This window comes from Mus pahari, chromosome 2 (genome assembly GCF_900095145.1).
Source record: "Mus pahari chromosome 2, PAHARI_EIJ_v1.1, whole genome shotgun sequence".
Taxonomy (NCBI): Eukaryota; Metazoa; Chordata; class Mammalia; order Rodentia; family Muridae; genus Mus; species Mus pahari.
This window is the reverse complement of record NC_034591.1, coordinates 19,953,697-19,975,075: the sequence shown is the minus strand read 5'-3', so window position 1 is coordinate 19,975,075 and position 21,379 is coordinate 19,953,697. Positions and strand designations below refer to the sequence as shown.

Genomic DNA, 21,379 nt, shown 5'->3' with positions numbered 1-21,379 from the left:
AACTCAGAAATCTGCCTGTCTCTGCCTCCCAAGTGCTGGGATTAAAGGTGTGGGCCACCACTGCCCGATTGAGTTCTCTTTTTTACCATCTATGTGGGGCTTGTGGATCACTTTAGATTATCAGGCGTGGTGCCAATGGCATTTACCCTTCAAGCTATATCCCTAGTCCTAGCAGAAGCATTTGAGTTTTTATTTTGTTTTAGCACTACTATGGTTGTCTTAGTTCTTAAAACTAATTATCTATTATATATAATCTGCCAATATTTAAATCAATGTTTGTTATTATGTATATTTGGCAGTATTTTAGTACTTTAAATACTGTTTCTAAGTGTTACCCCGATAAATTAGTTCCTAAAAATCTGTGTTCTTGATTTATGCAAATTATCCTTGCAGTGTATTTGAAAGGCATTAAAATGTAGATATTTACTCTTAAAACAGTTTATCTTATAACTATATACTGAGAGGTTAGTTTACTTCATTCTGTTGTTCTTGACTACATTTGTATGACTGTCCATGTCTCTCCCACATTATGTTCCTTAGCCCTTCTTCACATACATTTTCTCCTTATATGTAAAGAACAATGCTAGTACTGTATTTAATGCAGAACGAAAACATTTAAATCCCAAATTATTTTTAGTTTAAAATAAGTTATACATGCATCGCAGAAACTATTTCTTCATTATGTCTTCATATTCAAAATGTATTGAGATTTGATTCCAGAAAACTATTGAAGAATATCAAATATGATTCCTTTCAAGATGTGATTGTAAAGTTTTATGAACCCAATTATATCTTAATATAGCCATTTCCCTTGACTACCATGATAGCAGTTTTCAGAGGAAAGTTAAGATTTAGAGACATTACCCAGAACTTCTATGGATTTCTTTTAAGTTACCCATCAATTTCCATTTTCAACTAAACTAGTTGAACTTATATAAAGAATATAAAATAGGGGGCTGGAAAGATAGCTCAGATATTAAGAGCAGTTACTGCTCTTCTAGAGGTCCTGAGTTCAATTCCCAGCAACCACAGGTGGCTCATAACCATCTATAATATGATCTAGTACCCTCTTCTGGCATGCAGGCAAAACACTGCATACATAATAAATCAATAAATCTTTAAAAAAAGAACATTAAAAAAATAAAACCCAACCTATTATTAGCTAATTACAGTCAGGTAGAGTTTAAATACATGCTTTTCTAGCTACATGTGGTGTCTTTTGCACTACTGATAACTATTTTGGACAGAACATAATACTATATATAGTCCTACTAATTGGAGAAACAAAAGGTGATGGTGAGATGCCTGAGTTCAACCCTGGAATCCATATAAAGGTTGAAAGAGAGAGCTGATTTGTGAGGGTGCCCCATCCTTTGACCTCCATCAGTGCACTTGTGTACATAGTCACAGATGGACATGCACACACACTAATAAATAAAAACAAAGAAACAAAGGTATATGGAGAAATAGTCAAGGCACTTCTTCCAGGCTTATTTTTTATTGTGGCAATAGCAATTATTGTAGATAAACCATGGAGCTTTTTAATCTTTCCAAAGAGCCTTTATTCTGAAGTTGATATTCCCAGATATTTAGATCTAAAACCCCTATGTAATGCTCTTCAAACATAAGAGATAGAGTGTTGTTGTTTGTATGAGTTGCAGCTATAGAACACTTACTATTTTAGAAATCAAAATAGAATATTTTAAAATACAAGAAAATAGAAGCATTATTTGTTTAATGTTACTATAGTGATGTCACTTTATGGCACATGGTCTCTAAAATACTGTACAACTGTGCATAAATTAAGGTGTAGACAACAAATTTGCTCTTAGCAGTAGCAGGGCTCTGAAAGTGGCTCTGACCTGAGGAGCACTTGGCAGAGCTGCTCTAGATAGTCCCTGGTCTATGTGCTTTTCCTGGTCACCATGCAGTTTACTGTACTATTCCACTCTACTTTTTCTTCTGTGCCCTTCATATTGTAAATAATAAATTATAAATTGGTAATTTCAGACATTTAGAAGAGACTAGTATGTTAATCAAGGTAATAGGGAGATTTGTTTAAACATCAACCCCTTAGTCTTATTAAGTTCTGTATCTGCAGCATTCATTTACTCCTTTCAAGCGTCATCTTTTGTGGATCATTCTCTAGTGCTAAGTAGTAAGCTGGTGCCACAGCCTGAGCAGTGTCTGACATTGCTGACTCACTATTCTGAATCATCAAATTCAGGTTAGTTTTTCAATATATAATCCATTCCTTCCTAGTACATCTTCATGGTATCGTGTCACTGGACAGTTGATGCAGAAAAATACTGGCTATCATGCAGTAAATGTTCATTGTACATCTAAGTATGGAAATGTGACTTTTGTCTTTTCTGGGTTTTTAATAGCAAGAATATCATAATCATGAGTAACTCTCTATTCTTATTGTTTGTTTTTAGCCCACTGCACATACACCGTCCTATCAAATTAATTTCTCAAATGCCATATCCCTGGGGTAGTGTTCTGTATTGCCTTGCTCGAATCTGCCCACAGCATCTGACAACGTGGTCCTTTGCACATCCTTAACTTGCCTGCACACAGTCCTTTGCCCTTTTCTTGGTACATATTCTTACTCCATTCCATATATTTTTAGCTGAGCTAAATTTCTACCTCCTGTGTGTGACTGACAGTCTGCCTTTTTACTTAATGACTCACGTAGCTAGGTTGGCTATTATGCTTAGTAGTTTTCTGCATAAGGATGGATATAATACTACTGTATTTTAACGTTTGGGGTAGATGGAAAGTTTTGTGCAACAAATAAAGACATTCTCATAGACATCAATTCCTGCGAAGTGAATTCTGTTTTTTTCTCAGTAGTTCTTAGGCTTTGTCATTCCTCACGATCTGAGATCTCATAGTTCTTTTCTCTATATACCTTTACTGTTTCCTATTCTGTTGTCACCTGGGAAATATATGCTTTTGAAGACCGTTAAGAAGTTGACTCTGTGCAGGACAGTGGTGATACACACCTGCAATCCCGTCACTTGGGAGGCAGAGGCAGGCAGATATTGTGAGTTCCAGGCTTACCTGGTCCACTTGCACAGAGAAACCCTGTCCTAAAAAACAAAAACAAAACAAAACAAAAAAGGAAAACGTTTATTTCTTCACATTAATTTTTCATGGTGAAGCTTCTTTGGGGATTTTATTAGGGATGTGGAGATTCTCAAAAATCGTGCCGGTTCAGGTCTTTCAGACAGAGACAAATGAGTAAAGATGAGCTATGTAAGTGCCAGCCTTATGACCTGAAATTCCTGAAGGACCATAAAATGTCCCTGAGAACTTAGTATTTTGTTGTAATAATTTTCCCCCTTTTTGGTAGGGGAACAATTGATTTCAAAGAAACTATTTGTTACCTTATTAGGTAGATAAGTCATACTATAACCAAAAATTTCAGAAGCATTTAATCCCATTCATAGAAATACCATGTATAGAGATTTTGTGGATGTAGTTTAAAATCCTGTCAATAGTAGTAGGGCAGAACTTTAAAATCTAGTCACCATGTGTGTAAAAATAATGGAATTAAATCTGAAGCATTGAGAAGTTATGACTCAAATGGTTATGTTGATCAGGTGGACGCCTAAAAGTATGCAGATGTGGTGTCTGTCCTATTGAGTATTTGGGTATAGTAATGTTTACTTGCTCCTGTTCTGTATGTATGTATGTATGTATGTATGTATGTATGTATGTATGTATGTATGTGTTTACCTGCTCCTGTTCTGTATGTATGTATGTATGGGTTTACCTGCTCCTGTTCTGTATGTATGTATGTATGTATGTATGTATGCATGTATGCATGCACGCACAGTGGAAATTCATGCAATGGTCTAGTTAAACAAAAATGATTCTAAGTTAAATACATAAAGCAATCACATGGATTTTATTTTCTTTTTCCAGATCACGAAAGTGGTTCTTAGCAAAGGTTGGAGATGTCTAGAGTGCACTGTGTGTGAGGCCTGTGGGAAGGCGACTGACCCTGGAAGACTCTTGCTATGTGATGACTGTGACATAAGCTATCATACCTACTGCCTAGACCCTCCACTGCAGACAGTTCCCAAAGGAGGCTGGAAATGCAAATGGTACCGTAGGAATCATGTTACTTTGTCAAGTCTTTCACGTTCTGAACTTCTGTTCTCATTCTGTGCACTTGTAGCTTCTCAGATTTTTATACTTTAGTATGAAAATAAACTTGATACTTTGACGGGGTTTTGGATTTCAGGTGTGTTTGGTGCAGACACTGTGGAGCAACATCTGCAGGCTTGAGATGCGAATGGCAGAACAATTACACACAGTGTGCTCCTTGTGCCAGCCTGTCTTCCTGCCCTGTGTGCTGTCGGAACTACAGAGAAGAGGACCTCATTCTGCAGTGTAGACAGTGTGATAGGTACTGAGCCCCTTAACCTCCTTTGCTATCTTTAAAGTAGGTTTCTCAAAGGTAGTAAAGAGCCTTAGAAAATTACTTTACTTGATTATAAATTTAGGGAACAAAACTTTGCTTTCTAGATTTTTAGTCTATTAGACTACAAATCTACTATTTAAAATTTTTTATTTTAGACTCTTCAGGCTTTCAATTGGGGGTCTTTTGGTGGTTTATCAGTCCCTTGAAATTAGATACATAATTAGTGCTCCCATATATACATTTTTATGGAGAATTTCTCAGTTTTTTTGGTAGATTCTAAAAATGTTCTCCCTACATTCTTCTTTTTCCTCACTATTTCGCCCCTAGAACTTAAGATCTTGATCTTCCTAACTAGTATGTGCACCTTCAAAATGCAGACTACTTCTGTTGTTTTTTAATCAGTATTGTTAGCAGTTTAGCATTGAATGTACAGTGTCAGTTTTGATTTATTGGTGGTGCAGGATTATTTGTAATTAAGTTGTGTAGTTTTTGTAGCAATCAGCTACAACCTGCTCTAAAGCAAGGTCCTCTTTTCTTGATATGCAGCAGATCTGTTCTTCGTTAGATGCAGTAGGTGGCACTCTTGCACACACAATTCTAGTTGTACTCTTCTGTATTCTTGCCTGAATTGGCTAGCTTCATCTTCGTCTTTCAGCATTTTCTGACTATTGGATATTATCCTCCTAACAACGTGCATATGCTTTCTCCTTGGTGTTTATTCTCATTTCTTTTTCTTGACTTCTCAGAGCAAAGATGGATCTTGTGGGTTAATAATCATAGGGGAAAATGGGGACATTTGAGACTTGGGGCTTTAGGTTTGAGGACTGTCTTCTCCTGTTGTGATTTTAAAAGGAGTTCAGTTTCTAGCATACTCACTTCTTTTAACTGTGTACCTGTGTTTTGTTTTAGATGGATGCATGCAGTTTGTCAAAACTTAAATACTGAGGAGGAAGTGGAAAATGTAGCAGACATTGGTTTTGATTGTAGCATGTGCAGACCCTATATGCCTGTATCTAATGGTAAGATAGTAACATAAGCTATGAGTTATGCTGCCCTGTGTCTCCTTGATTTGTAAAATAGAAGTTGTTTAGTACTATAATATACTTCCTATCCAAACTTTATTTAAATGGTTGTATAATGAAAAAAAGAAGCATATGCAAATTTGATGTAAAATATAATTTTGCTCTCAAGGTTTAACCTCTTGGATTATTGTATTTAGAAATCCCCCATTCAGTCTCTGCTGCTTTTCTTCTCAGTGCTCCTTGTTTTGTTCTTGCTTTGGAAGCTGAACATAATAGTGGGTACCAGTAATCTCAGTGTTTGGCATTAGGATAGTGAAACTGAACTAGTCTATATTACGTAGTGCATACCAGGCCAGGCTCAGCTACATAGTGAGACCTTGTCTCAAAAAGCAGTTGAAAATTAAATCATGAAATAATGCCTTTGAAAAACTAAGAGCTGCTTTTGGGGTTGGGATGGAGCACATGGTTATACTATTTGGTTGGGATACACAAATGCTCTCCTGCCTCCCCCCCCAACCCCCCATTAAGAGCTAACATCCTGTTGTATTCACACATTTGTTTCAGTGTACAGCCACTGAAAATTAATTCTGTATAAGTCTTTTTTTCTCAAACATTTCCTGATTGGTTCTTTTTCTGTTCAGTGCCTTCCTCAGACTGCTGTGACTCTTCTCTTGTGGCACAGATCGTCACAAAAGTGAAAGAGCTAGGTAAAATTGGAAATGTTTTTCTTTTAATTCTTAAACAACTGGCTTGATGCTTAAATTAAGTGATTTGTTTGATGTTGATATCAAGAATTAATATGTAAAATGTTCATATCCCATTTTGATGAAATAGTATTCCTATAAGTTGCAGGAAATAATGAAAACAATAGCTCTTTGGATTAACTGTTAATATCTTGTTTGCCTTCACTTCAGCTGGGTATTGTGCTTGCTTAGTTGTTGGTAAGGAGAAAAAGAAAGCCTGTTTAAGCACTCATTTAGTACTAATTAATATTTTACAATGTTTTTCTCTGATAACTTAGAATGATGACATGACATTTTATGATAGATTTATCCTTTAACCAATATTTTCACAATATTTCTGATATAAAAACATTTGAATTATATTGAAATTATTTTAATAAACAAGTTTTCACATTAAAAGTTGTCTTCAGAATTTGTGATCTTATTAGTATTTTAAGCTAGAACACAAAACGGTGTATTAATGGGTTTGAATACATGTATATCATTGTACTTAAGGATACGGGTTTTTACAGTGTTTGCCACTCTTTGTAGGTGGTCAAATTGATACTGGTTTTCCAAATGGGCTTCTGAAGTATATTCATTTCTCTTACTTACATTTTGGTCTTCACTGGGAGAAAGCTTATTATCTGAGTGGCTGTAGCAGCACCTGTAGCTTCAGGGTCTTCTTCCATAGTTCATGGAAGCCGAGATGCTTTCAGTAAACCCACTCCCTTTTTTTGTTAACGTACATTTCTGTAGTCCTAAAAAGTTATCAGTGTTTTCAGTGTTACTGAACATCTTTAGTTTGTGCATTTTGTAGATAATTGCTGAATAAGTATATAGTTGTATCTTCTTGCCATGTAGATTTTGGAATATTAATCAACTTATCAGTCAGTTTAAAATGAAAGCTTCAATGTGTGTCCTTGGGTTTGTAATCTTTAGACCCCCCTAAGACCTACACCCAGGATGGTGTGTGTCTGACCGAGTCAGGGATGAGTCAGCTACAGAGCCTCACAGTCACAGCTCCCAGGAGAAAACGCACAAAACCAAAACTGAAATTGAAGATTATAAATCAGAATAGTGTGGCTGTCCTTCAGACCCCTCCAGACATCCAGTCAGAACATTCAAGAGATGGTGAAATGGATGATAGTCGAGGTAATGCTCATTAATTTTCTTGGGACACTTCCTCTCTGAGTGTCTTAGTGTGTGCATATTTTCTCATATGGAATGACTTTTGGGATTGAAATCTCTAAGAGCAGTATGATTGTGAAGCTTATATAAGTAAGGTCATTCAGAGCAATTCTCTTCAGTTTGCTGATTTGTCAGAATAAGCCATCCTCTAAACTTGGTAAACTGGTGATTTATAAACATTTTTTTTTGATCAGAATAGAATAGATTTTTTCTATCTGAAATTGTGATATAACAAAGAGTTTTAATAGCAACATTAAATATAACACAAATTATCTTTGCTTATTTCCAAGATGACTATATTTGGTATGTTCATTTTGGAGTGATTATTTTCATTTTATTCAGAAATAAAGCCATAATTTTTAATCACTTGGGGGTATTTATTAAATGCATACTGTATGACAAAATCTGAAGTCTTATCAGTGGACAAACTAGATAAATCCTGAATCTTTTTGTTTGTTTTTTTGGTTGGTTGGTTGGTTGGTTTTTTGAGACAGGGTTTCTCTGTGTAGCCCTGGCTGTCCTGGAACTCACTCTGTAGACCAGGCTGGCCTCAAACTCAGGAATCCGCCTGCTTCTGCATCCCAAGTGCTGGGATTAAAGGCGTGCACCACCACTGCCCAGCTAAATCTTGAATGTTAATTCTTGATGTTAAACACAAAGATTACTAAAACAAAACAAAACAAAAACAAAAAAAGTGATTGATAGGTATCCTTTAGAGTTCTTTGTTTCTCCACCCTTACTGGACTTCTCTGTGTAGCCCTGGCAACCCAGGAACTAGTTCCGTAGACTGTGTTGGCTTTGAACTCAGAGATTTGGCTGCCTCTGCCTGGGTCATTATGCCACACACACTCCCTGGGGGCACAACACATGCAGGATGATTTCCACCCCATCCTTGGACACCTACTGTCTTCTCTTTACTTCTCAGACACTCTCGGTGCAAGTTATTAGAATGGCTTGGTGATATTTTGCTTTGCTTGTTTTTGTTTTCTTTTGTAGTTTTTTTTTGTTTGTTTGTTTTTTCTTTGTTTTTTTGAGACAGGGTTTCTCTATATAGCTCTGGCTGTCCTAGAACTCACTCTGGAGATCAGGTTGGCCTCGAACTCAGAAATCCGCCTGCCTCTGCCTCCCAGGAGCTGGGATTAAAGGTGTGCACCACCACGCCCGGCTTTCTTTTGTAGTTTTTAAGTTTACTGTATTTGATAGAATATACAGTTTCATCGTATATTTACATTTTCTAGAAGGAGAACTTATGGATTGTGATGGAAAATCTGAATCTAGTCCTGAGCGGGAAGCTGGAGATGATGAAACTAAGGGAATAGAAGGAACAGATGCCATAAAAAAGAGGAAAAGAAAACCATACAGACCAGGTAGAGTATACCAAGTCTCTCAGTCTGCTTGTCTCTGTCCCCACCCCTACTGAAATGTGTATTAGGGTTTTGCTTGCATGTATGTAACATCATGTGAATGCCTACTGTCCACAGAGGCCATAAGTGGGTGTCAGATACCCTGGAAGCCATGTGGGTGCTGTGAATTGTCAGGATCCCTCAGAAGAGCAGCCAGTCGTCTTAGTTGCTAAGCCATCTGTCTAGGCCCCGAGGTAGATAATTCAATATAACAAAACTTTGACTAATTTACCAATAATAACAATTGCAACAACAATAATGATGACTTATAATTGGGGCTATGTTTAGCATCTTACATGGGACTGATGGATCCTTTACATTGAAAGTGTAACTACTTGACAATAAATCATTATCCCAAATGTTAACCATTTATTAGTTAGTTTTTATTTATGTTTGGCTTTTAAAGCAATTCATGTATTGTCTTCATCAGTCGCTTTAAAAGTCGAACATAAATAATGATCTTCATCAATTCTCTTTTAAGCATTCATTTTGAATAGTTTTATGGTTTTATTTCAGTAACTATATAGGCTTAAATGTGAACAAAACAAGGTTCGTCTGTCTTATTGAATTTGTAGTGCAGTTGATACCATTATTTTCATTTTTTTTAGATCATTTTTTTTATGTGTTTGTGTGAGCTTATGTGAGCAAGGGTACCAGAGATTCTAAAACTGGAGTTAGAATTGTGAGATGCCATGTACGTGCTGGGAACCAAACTCAAGTCCTCTGCAAGAATGATAAGATTTATAACCACTGACCCATCTCTCTACCTAGAAATCTTGCTTCTCTGGTATATTTCTTTCTTTTTTTCCTTTTCTTTTTTTTTTTTTATTAGATATTTTCTTTATTTACATTTCAAATGCTATCCTGAAAGTTCCCTATACCCTCCTCCCGCCCCTGTTCCCTTACCCACCCACTCCTACTTCTTGGCCTTGGCATTCCCCTGTGCTGGGTCATATAAAGTTTGCAAGACCAAGGTGCCTTCCCAATGATGGCCTATTAGGCCATCTTCTGCTACATATGCAGCTAGAGACACGAGCTCAGGGGGTACTGATTAGTTCATATTGTTGTTCCACCTATAGGGTTGCAGATCCCTTCAGCTCCTTGGGTCTTTTCTCTAGCTCCTCCATTGGGGGCCCTGTGTTCCATCCAATAGCTGACTGTGAGCATCTACTTCTGTGTTTGCCAGGCACTGGCATAGCCTCACAAGAGCCCGCTATATCAGGATCCCTTCAGCAAAATCTTGCTGTCATGTGCAATAGTGTTTGGGTTTGATGGCTGATGATGGGATGGATCCCCGGATGGGGTAGTCTCTGGATAGTCAATCCTTTCATCTTAGCTCTAAATTTTGTCTCTGTACCTATATCCTTTCATGGGTATTTTGTTCCTAATTCTAAGGAGGAATGAAGTATCCACACGATGGTCTTCCTTCTTGGTTTTTTTTTTTTTGTGTGTTTTGCAAAATGTATCTTGGGTATTTATTCTAAGTTTCTGGGCTAATATCCACTTATCAGTGAGTGCATATCTAGTGACTTATTTTGTGATTGGGTTACCTCACTAAGGATGATCATTGGTAGAAAAAAAAGCAGTTTTCATTATTTAAAAAAAAAGATATTAAAAAAAAGGTATTGAAATCTCTCAACAGAAGTTGTAGGCCATTTATTAATGTCTGTTTTTAGTCATGAAGCATAAGATTAATGCAACCTCTGTCAGAACTTTGCATTTGTGCTCTTCAGGACTCTTAGTGAAACCTCTGATTTTATGTCTTTTTAATTATTATTATTTCCAAGTATACTTACGCTTTTAGATAGAGTGTATTTCTTTTAGAACATCTTCTTTTAGAATGACATTTTCTGTCTAAGCTGCTTTATCTATCACATGTAGGTGAGTGACATCCATATCTCTTTATTTGGGGGCGTTATAAAGCAATTTACTGGAGAAGAAAATCATGATAAAAGCTTATGGGATTTGGTGCTGTTAAATTTGCTAAGCGTTGGCTGGGCAGTGGTGGCACACGCCTGTAATTCCAGCACTTGGGAGGCAGAGGCAGGCAGATTTCTGACTTTGAGGCCAGCCTGGTCTACAGAGTGAGTTCCTGGACAGGCATAAATAAATAAATAAATAAATAAATAAATAAATAAATAAATAAATAAAATTGCTAAGCATCTTACCAATTTCATTTTGCTTATACTTATGATATGGGAAGAGCTATGCATTATACCTATTTGACAGCTAATGGATTACAGTACTGAAGAGTAAAATGACTTTCCCGAGTTGAGTTAGTAGAATTCTGTGTCCCTAGCTACAGAGCTTCATGTATCATGTGACTTCTGTCCTTTCTCACGTGGGAAAGCTAGGCAGCACCACTGAAATCATATTGATCAATGAGGGTTAGTGTGTTAAATTTCCTTCTCATTGTGCATGCTGGTCTGCTGTGCTGTCCTCAGGAAGTGTAACTTAACAATTATGGAAGGGAACAGAGACATATTAGCTCCTTAATATTCAAGCTCTATTGTTTTATTTAGTTTTTATTTGATCTTGTCTAGAACAGGAAATCCAAGTAGTTCTTTCTGTATACTGGCAAGTTGGACTTCATGCTTGATATAACAGTGATTTTGACATTTATTTTTACTTCCAGCCTCCTCTACTTTGCACAAAAATGAGATGCAAGGATATAGGGATTGCTCAGCAGGTAAAGCGCTTGCCATGGAAGCATAAGACTGAGCAAAGTTTGAGTACTCAGCACCCATATAAAAACTACTTGGGCCACCATGTACTATGATCCATTTTTTAAGGAGTCAGAGACAAGGGTTACTAACATAACTCATATAAATTCACATAAGCACACAAATACACATACATAAAAATGATCTGAAAAAAAATTTTTTTTTGAATTGAGTATGGTTTTTTTATCTGAAAAATTTTAAAGGAACTTAATTATTCATGATATCATTTTGAATCCTGTGACGTACTCTGCTGCAGTGTATAAGGTAGAGAGAGATCACGGATAAGATCCAGGGTCAGTTTCTGGCCTCCACACACATGCATGCACATGAACACACACGCACCCATGCCTCTACACATAGACTCAGACCTGCATACATATACTCATACACTTGAAAGAGATTATTAATTTATATTAAACATACAACTGAATTTTGAAAAAAAAAACTTCACCATTAAAGACAAAGTCGTTCTTTGTACTATAGAATTCTAGAATTATTTATCACTTTGTGCACTTTTCTGTTTTATATAGGTATTGGTGGATTTATGGTACGACAAAGAAGTCGAACAGGACAAGGAAAAGCCAAAAGATCTGTGGTTAGAAAAGATTCTTCAGGCTCTGTTTCCGAGCAGTTGCCTAGCAGAGATGATGGTATGTGTCGATTTTCTTTGGTTTAACTCCTTGGGATTGATACTCTGTTGGAATGAGTGGTCGCTAACATAAACTGTACATACACAATTATGGTTTCAGTCTAATAAAATACAGTCTTTTGAGTTTTTTGTTTTTGTTTTGGGTTTGTTGGGAGGAGAGGAAGGGAGGGAGAAAGAAAGAAAAAAGAAGGTGGGAGGGAGGAAGGAAGGAAGGAAGGAAGGAAGGAAGGAAGGAAGGAAGGAAGGAAGGAAGGAAGGAAGGAAAAGATAGAGTCTGGTCTTTTATAGTTCAGGCTCGTGACGATTTCCCTATATGGGTCATGGCTACCTCAAACTCATACACTGCCTCAGCCTCGGCAGTGCCACACTTACGGCACACATGACGTTCCCCCCTTTCCCTTCATTGCTTCAGTGCTAAGCTCACATTTTATGGTGGTCTAGGCTCCTCACCTTTGCTCTGACATTTTAAGGCCTTACCACTCGCTCTGTTAAATGCTTCTTGTGCTATATTAGAGGAGTAGGAGAATTAACTCACTCAGCTGTGTCAGGTGCTCTCTGCTCACTTTAGCAAAGGCCTCTCTTGACCTGCCTTGTTGACCTAATATGCAATTAAACTTACAGGCTATTTAATTGCCCAACAAATCTGTTTTATTATATTTTATAAATACATTGGTACATTTTGTTACCCTTGCTGAGAAAGCTAAGTCATTGTTTAAGACAGCACTTTGTGTAAGTTAGAGTGCTTTACTGGCCAGGCAGCTGTGGTACATGCCTTTCATTCTGCCTCTCAGGAGGCAAAAGCAGGCAGATCTGAGTTCAAGGCCAGCCTGGTGTATGGAGGGAGTTTCATGTCAGTCACAGCTACGTAGATGTATTAGAAGCCTGTCTTGAAAAACCAAACCCAAAAAGTCCTCCAGCATGCCTTAAAACATCCTTCTTTTGCAAGTTAGTATTTTTTTGAAATGTTAATGAACTCAATTTAGGAAGAATTACTTTTATTTGACCTAATATGGGTTTAAGAATACTTAAAAGAATTTCTCTATTTTCAAGTATTTAGAAAAAATTTTAGACTTGTTTTTTAGTTCAGTATTTTTATTTATGCCTAGTAAAACTAAAGTAAATTCATTTATTGATTTTTTTTAATTTCAAATATTGTTTCTTACTCTTCTGTTACTTTTTTGATGTTTAATTATTTTATATTCATATTAGACTGTCTGCTTTCAGCTATCTTTTATTTCTTCATGTAATTGATTTGGCATATAAAGTGTCTGAAGATTTTGCCCATTCTCTGCATCTGCTTTATTATTTAATCGTCTTCTTGGTGCAGGGCATACATTATTTGCTTATTTAATTATTTCTCCTCTAGAAAGTCCTTTTGTGGGGAGAGGCTCATTTTCTGTTTAGATTTTTTTTTTCTCTCCCTTTAATGAAGATTCGATGTTTGGTGAGGTGTGTGTACATAGGATAGTTTAGAAATTTTAAGAACTTAATTGAAAATGTTTTTTTTTCAGAAATTTGCAGCTGTTACTTTCAGACCGAGGTCCTACTTTCCTAGAGCCACTTAAGCTAAAATCCTCGATCTTCAAGCAGTTTCACCTTCCTGTGTTTCACAAATTCAGGGGTGTTTTTGCTTTGTTTATTGCAACAAACTGTCAGCCATGTTCCGTTTTTTTTTTTTTTTTTTTGAGTTCTCAGGAGAGGTGTTTGATGTTTGGTAGAAAAGCTAAAAAATTCCATGATGTGATAACTACTTGCTGTTTGTCCTGGGGGGTGGATCTATTGAGTTGTTGTGGTTGTACTTCTTTAACAAACTGGTTTTAACTGTAAAAAAAAAAAAAAATGTGGTATCCATATCCACTGAATTTTCTTTAGGAGCTTGTGAGTAGCCATCTCCTCATAGTTCTGAATATCTGGTGTTTTCATCCTATGAAATTTGTAAATATACTATTTATCAAGTCATGTTTTAACTTTCCATGTAAATGCTAGTTATTTTGAAACAATTAGAGCCAAGCCTGGTGGAATACCTTTTTAATCCCACCCCTTGGAAGACAGAGGTAAGTAGATCTCTGAGTTCAGGGCAGCCTGGTCTATGAATGAGTTCCAGGGCAGCCTGGGCTACCTGATGAGACTCTTTTCCACCCCAGTCCCCAAATCCCCCAAACAGTTGTAGGGATTTAGAGGTAAGAAAGAGAATTTCCAAGATGTTCAAAATTTAGAAATGTGCTTTAAGAACTTTGTATGATGTAAGAGCTTATTTGTTTATACATAAGTATGCATGCTGGTAAGCTATGGAATTACTGTATTTTTCTAGAAAGTAAGTGCTACCTATTTATAAACATGGCTCTTGTTTCAGGCTGGAGGGAGCAGGTACCAGATACCCTAGTTGATGAGCCTGTTTCTGTTGCTGAGAACACTGACAAAATAAAGAAGAGATACCGAAAAAGGAAAAATAAGCTCGAAGAAACCTTTCCTGCTTATTTACAAGTAATAATTTGCTTTATATTTTATTATGTGGTTTGCAAATTTAGGAAATGCATTGAGGTTCTTTAAATGCTTGTTTTTGTTAAAGTCCTACGCATTCTGTGTAGTTTTTCACTGATTCCCATAAATGACATTTACCAGCTCCATTGAAGAATGAAGATCTGTTTCATCCTTTGTGTGCTTTGATGCTCTTTCTCATGAAGGGGTGTGTACATATGCATATGCATGTGTGTGGTTCTAGGGATCAGCGCCAGACCGTGTAGTCACAGGCAGTTATAGTTCACTGAGCTATGTTCCAGCGTTATAAAGCTTGTTATCTCTATCTCTCTCTCTTTTTTTTAAAGATTTATTTATTTATTATATGTAAGTACACTGTAGCTGTCTTCATGTCTTCAGACACTCCAGAAGAGGGCGTCAGATCTTGTTACGGATGGCTGTGAGCCACCATGTGGTTGCTGGGATTTGAACTCCAGACCTTCGGAAGAGCAGTCGGGTGCTCTTACCCACTGAGCCATCTCACCAGCCCATCTCTATCTCTTTATAAATATTTTTTTACTTTTTTGAACATGGATTCTAAGGGTTGAACTTAGATCTTCATGTTCATACAGTTAAGTGTGCTGTTGGCCATAACAAAGATACTTTCAGGATGGGAAATACTACTAAAAACCATCCATATATATGCACATGCCCAAGCCAGCTCCTATTGATATTTCCATTTATCAATAGAATTTATTGCATTTAATTTTATTGAAAAAGTTCTCAGCAGCCCAAAATCATCACTTCAATAATTGCTTACCACATCTAGAAGCATTTAGTGAGAGAATTAAGTCAAAGAAAACCAAAGAATCTTCAGATCTTATATAAATCTTTCACCTTTTAAAATACATTTTTAATTACCACATAACTTGCTTAATTTTCTTCTTTAGTAATTAGGTTACTGACATTCATTTTGTGTTTGTGTGTAGAAGTGTAGATGTGAACACACATTTACTGTAAGTAGAGGTCAAAGATCAATCTCAAGGTTGTTCCAAACTTGTCCTCCTTTAATTTTTTTTCACTGTGATTTGGGATTCATTGATTGTGCTGGGCTAGTTGGCCAGTAAGGCCATGGTGTGATCTCAGCACTAGATTACAAGCATTGGCCACCAGAATTGTTAGCATGGGTTCTAAGGGTTAAGCTTAGATCTTCATGTTTATACAGCAAGCACTTTAGCTACTGAACTGTCTCCTCAGTCCCTAGACTACTATAGTATCTTACTGGCTGAATGCTAGTTGTAGAGCATTTAGGTCTGTGTTAGAGGGAAGTAAGCAAGGAAGCCTGTGCGTATGTGTTTAGAAATTAACATTTGAGCTCTTTCTTTAATAAATACTTTCTGTCCTTTTATTTATTATTATATCTGTATATGTGGTTGTCTACTAAGGTATAAACATTGATGTCAGATAACAGCTTTTGGGAGTTAGTTATCTTCTTCCACTGTGGAATCTGGTTTTCCGGGTTATACAGCAAATGCTTTACCTGCTGTGCCATCTCACAACATACCATCTCTCTGTTTGCCATAGAGTCTTATCATTCACCATAGAGCTCACTCACTGTTTTGGCCTCTCTGACTTGCCATGAGCCTCAGGAATCTACCTATCTCTGCTCACTCTTCTATACCCACTCAGCCCTGAGTTATAGACCCTGTTGCTTTAACTTTCATGCCTAGATTCTCATGCAGTAACAAGCATTTTACTCAGAGTCATCTCCTCAGGAAAGAAAATACTCCTCTTTGGAGGGATTGTCTTCTTTGTTCTTTGCCTGCCTCTCCTCCTCTTCTCTTCCTCTGATCTCTCTTTCTCTTTCTCCAGGGTCTCACTATGAATCCCTGGCTTACCTGGAGCTTTCTATTTAGGCTAGACTGGCCATTGAGTTCACAGAGATCTGTCTGCCTCTGTCCTCTGAGTGATGAGATTAAAAGATATGCACCAGTATACCTGGCTCTGGACTTAAAAAAAAAATCAGTTGGTCATATAAATAATATATATATATTTCTCTAATCTGTTTTTTAAAATGGATAAAGTAATTCTCTACTATAAAACTCTCTCATTTATTCATACAGGTATAGTCTCTTTTAACCTTGCTAGTCTTCGAACCCTGGATTTCAAGCATTTTGGCATACACTAAACTAACTGAAGTACATCCCTAACCACTAAACCTGCATTTAAAATGTCCTAACAATTTTTCAACAGCAATAACAAAAAGAGCTTAATTGTGTGTTTTTAACACAATAAAGTGAAATGCTAATCTTATTTTTTATTTCATGTTGATGGGTGTTTTGCCTCTAACTAGGTCTGTGTACCACAGAGAGTAGAAGAGGGCATTTGATTTCCAGGAACTAGAGTTCCATACAGTTATGAGCCCCCATATTGTTGCTGGGACTTTTTGGAAGAGCAGAAAGTTCTCTTAGCCACTGATCCATCTCTTCATTTCCAGCCCTGTGTTAGCTTTCAAATATAGACAGGTGACATATCAATGAACTAGGTTCCTTAATTTTTAATAACCAGGATAGAAGGCACACTTGGCACTCTAACCTCTTTTCTTGACGTTCTTTTTGGGGATTTACTGGGAAGATGGTCTGCTCCTGCAATAGATCTTTCTGTTATGTGAAATACATATTTAGGAAGCTCCTTTAGCTGACCGTCAGAATTTGGAAGCCAGTTGTTTGCAGAAGAGCATGTAAATATATCTATCTTGGTCATTCTTTCGTTCTCTGCATTTTTGTTTATGTGTTTCTTTGTTTTTTTATTGTGTGTGTGTTGTTTGTTGTATAGATTGTAGTCCCTTGTAGATTTTCAAATACTATTTTGATAGTGGAATAGCTTATTCATTCTAAAAATCTGAAATTTTTGAGTAAAATATAAGATCTCTGGCAGACTTCAGTCCAGTGTGTGTGTGTGTGTGCGTGCGTGCGTGCGTGCGTGCGTGCGTGCGTGCATGCGTGTGTGTGTGTGTGTGTGTGTGTGTGTTTGTGACGAGGGAGAGGAGAGGAGAGGAGAGGAGAGGGACAAACAGACAGACACATACACACACATCACTCGCATTAGAATAGAGGTCAGAGGACCATTTCAGATGCTGGTCCTCACCTTGCATATTGTTTAAGACAGGTACTGTGTAACTTACTAACTGGCTCATGAACACATGGGGATTCTCCCATCTCTGCCTTCCATCTTGCCATAGGAACTCTGGGATTGCTGACATGTGCTATTTTGCTGGCATTTCATTGATTCTAGGGATTCTTTTTCAGTTCTACACACTAGTGCAGTGAGCATTTTCACTACTTAGTCTACTTTTTATCCCTCCTATTCCCTTTCTAAAATTAGGACCATTAACATTGTTCTAGTTAGGGTTTTTGTTGCTGTAATAAAACACCATAACCAGAAACAAGTTGGAGAGGAAAGAGTTCTTTTCATCTTAAAACTCGCACTTCATCGCTCAGGGAAGTCAGTGCAGGAGCATATGGGCAAGAACCAAAGCAGAAACATCAAGGGTGCTACTTACTGGCTTATATTCCATGGCTTGTTCAACCTGACTTTTTATAGCACTCAAGACTCCTGGGGTGCCACTGTGTGGCCCTTCTGTCAGTGATATGGGCTCTCCCATATCAGTCAGTCAAGGAAATAGACCAAAGGCTTGTCTGTAGACCAATTTGGTGGGAGGATCATTTTCAAAATGACTGTAGCATGTGTCAAGTTGACATAAAATCAGCCACAAACATTTTCTATATGTTTTTTCCCCACCTCTGAAATTTTGTATATTTTATATTCTTACAGAAGAATATTTAATATTCTTACATTTGCACATTTTGTTGAACCTATCTTTCAACCTTCTTCACAACCTTTCTTTTTTAATATGGGTCTATATGCTTTCAAATACTTGTTTATTGTGTGTATGTTTGCTTGTGCATGTCCATGAGTACCCATGTACTTGTGTATCCCTGGCATACATGTGGAAACAGGACAACTTACAGAATTTACTTCTCTTCTTCCACTGTGTACTTCCCAGGAATTGAATTGAGGTTGCCATGCTTCGTGGCAAATGCTTTTATCTGCTGAGTTATCTCACTAGTCCTTCTAAAAATCTGCATTTTGGTTTGTGGATATACCTCAGGGATTTTACCTAACATTTATGAGGCCTGAGTTTCAACTTCCAGCTTCTACCTCCAATACTGTAAGCAACAGCAACCTACTGCCCCATTTCCTTTTGTAGCATATCCACCTACCTGCTATGGACATTGGTGCTACTTTTACTTAATGTGTTATGAGGGGAAAAAGTACCTGTGAACCTTCTATTTATGTGTGTGTGCCAAGTAAATGATAAATGTTACTAGCTCCTGCAAACTCTCTGAAGTTCTTTATCTAGAAAGGTCACAGAGTAGAAAATACCCTAATTCAGCATTTCTGTGTTGAAGCAAATGAATGGGGAGTCCTGAGGTCCTCCTTTTGTTTTCTATGTTGATTTCTGTTCTGAGGAGTTCGAAGAACTCACCTTGAAGCACTGTCCTGTCTAGTGTTCATCTGAGTAGATGAAATAAAAGCAAGCAGCCTTTCATAGCTTGCAAATGTTCATGCATGGTATGAAGTTTCTCGGATTCATAGTATTAGTCCTCTGATGTGACTGTGTGCTTCAGCATGAGATTACTGCAGACACTAGAGGGGTGCAGATCCTACAGTAGTGGATCAGAATCTTGTGGTATTCTTTGGAGGTAATCCACAAATACTGATAACAATCATGAAACTCTGCCTGGGCCTGTGCCTGTGCTATGAATTAAAGAACCAGTAACACTGTGCACGAGTTTTAAAATTTGATTGTAGATTAGTCTCCAAACATAGAATTATTTTGCAGTTTCTTGAAACACATTCAACACAATTGTATTTTTATTTGTTTAATTTGTTTTTTGAGAAATCTATCAAATTTAATTTAGCACAATGTATGCAGAATTGACAGAATCTTTGTGTATTTCTATATTCAGTTTTTATGTTAAATGCAAACCTTTTCTTGTCAAAATCTTGACAGGATGATGTTAGCTTTATAGAATTTAGAACTAATAATTTTTTTTATGTGTTCATCTTTGTTTAGGAAGCATTTTTTGGAAAAGATCTTCTAGATACCAGCAGACAAAACAAGCTGAGTGTAGATAATCTGTCAGAAGATGCAGCTCAGCTTTCATATAAAACAGGTTTCTTGGATCCTTCCTCAGATCCGCTACTGAGTTCATCTTCTGCTTCAGCAAAACCTGGAACTCAGGGTATGTAGATTAATTCACAGGTATTTTCCTTATGCCACATGCCATTACTCTCTAGTTATTATAACACTCATATAAATACTTCTGTTTGACCTCATGCTTTATTCAAATCAACCTTTAAAATAGTTATATTCAGTAAATGTAGCCTTTTTTAGTGGAAAGTTATATAAGACTTCTCAAATTAACCTATTCGTGTAATAATCACCAAAATCAGTAGTTGTGAGAGAACTTTTCAGTTTATAATTTATCCAGAACAGTATTAGTTATAAAACCCAAAGAAACTCTAATGTATCAAAAACTGCAAAACGAATGCCCATCTTTAGGAATTGTTTGTAGATGTAGTGGTATGTCTACATATAGTTTCTCATTACTGACACTTTGTGCCAGTTAGTTCGTTGTTATAAAATGGGGCTCCAGTGCCTTGCCACTATATTTATTATCACCTATGACTGCATGAGGTCGTGACTATCAAATGTCTTCTAGCTGGCCATAGTGGTGGTGCATGCCTTTAATACCAGGTCTTGGGAGACAGAGGCAGGCAGCTGTCTGTGAGTTCAAGCCAGCCCGGTCTATGTAGTTAGCTCTAGGATAGTCAGAGCTACATGATGAGACTTTGTCTCTGAAAAACCTAAATATATTAATGTATATCTCCAGTTATTCTTACATCATTGTTGAATGAAGTTGCTTCTGGTTGAGAACCACCATGTAAATGTAGGAAATGGAGTGACTATTAGAAGTCAGAAGAGAGAGAGCTGGGGATCATGACTCTGTAGGAATAGCACTTGTGTTGCAGTCACAGGACCTGAGTTTTATCCTGAGAACCCACATAAAAATGCCAGATGTGGTGGTGTTTACTTGTAATTCCATTACTGAGGAAGTAGAAGCAGGAGGCTCCCTGTGTATTGCTGTGTAGCCATTCTAGCTTAATTGATGAGCTCACCTGAGGTTGTCCTCCACTCTTCACAAGCATATGCTCACACACACACACACACACACACATTTGCATTTACAGTGTTTTTAAAATAATAGTTATGAAGGAGGGTGAAGATGCAGTTCAATTAGTAGAATCTTTCGCTGTCATGCATGAAGCTTTGAGTTTGCTCCCCAGTACCTCATAAACTGGACTCCTTTTGAGAAAAGGAATCAGGAGAATCAAGTTCAAGGTAAACTCTATTATGTTAGGAGTTCAGAGGCAGTCTGTGGAGCAAGAGATCCCGGCTTCATTAAGAAAGAAAGAAAAAAAGAAAGAAAGGAGACACGTGTGTTTAAGTATTTATATCAAGAGGTTCTAAGAGCTTTGTTGGATTTGTAAGAGTTATGAATACAGCGTTTGTCTTTTCTTCTAGACATTTATCAATTATAGTGTGATATTATTGTGGCACACTTTTACCACTTGTTGATCTTTAATTTTTTTGGTTTGTTTGTTTTGTTTTGTGTTTTTGTTTTTCGAGACAGGGTTTCTCTGTGTAGC

General features: G+C 37.1%; 1 protein-coding gene across 12 annotated transcripts in view; it reads left to right on the top strand.

The window, feature by feature from the left end:
* Kmt2c (lysine methyltransferase 2C) overlaps positions 1 to 21,379 on the top strand; it is a 230,490-nt gene that overhangs the window by 143,269 nt on the left and 65,842 nt on the right. For all 12 annotated transcript variants that reach the window (XM_029534858.1, XM_029534865.1, XM_029534861.1 and 9 more), the window contains exons 19-27: positions 3,934 to 4,115; positions 4,256 to 4,420; positions 5,345 to 5,454; positions 6,099 to 6,164; positions 7,122 to 7,334; positions 8,609 to 8,737; positions 12,027 to 12,146; positions 14,499 to 14,629; positions 19,743 to 19,911. In XM_029534858.1, the coding sequence (XP_029390718.1) occupies positions 3,934 to 4,115; positions 4,256 to 4,420; positions 5,345 to 5,454; positions 6,099 to 6,164; positions 7,122 to 7,334; positions 8,609 to 8,737; positions 12,027 to 12,146; positions 14,499 to 14,629; positions 19,743 to 19,911 (1,285 nt within the window). The remainder of the gene's footprint in view (positions 1 to 3,933; positions 4,116 to 4,255; positions 4,421 to 5,344; positions 5,455 to 6,098; positions 6,165 to 7,121; positions 7,335 to 8,608; positions 8,738 to 12,026; positions 12,147 to 14,498; positions 14,630 to 19,742; positions 19,912 to 21,379) is intronic.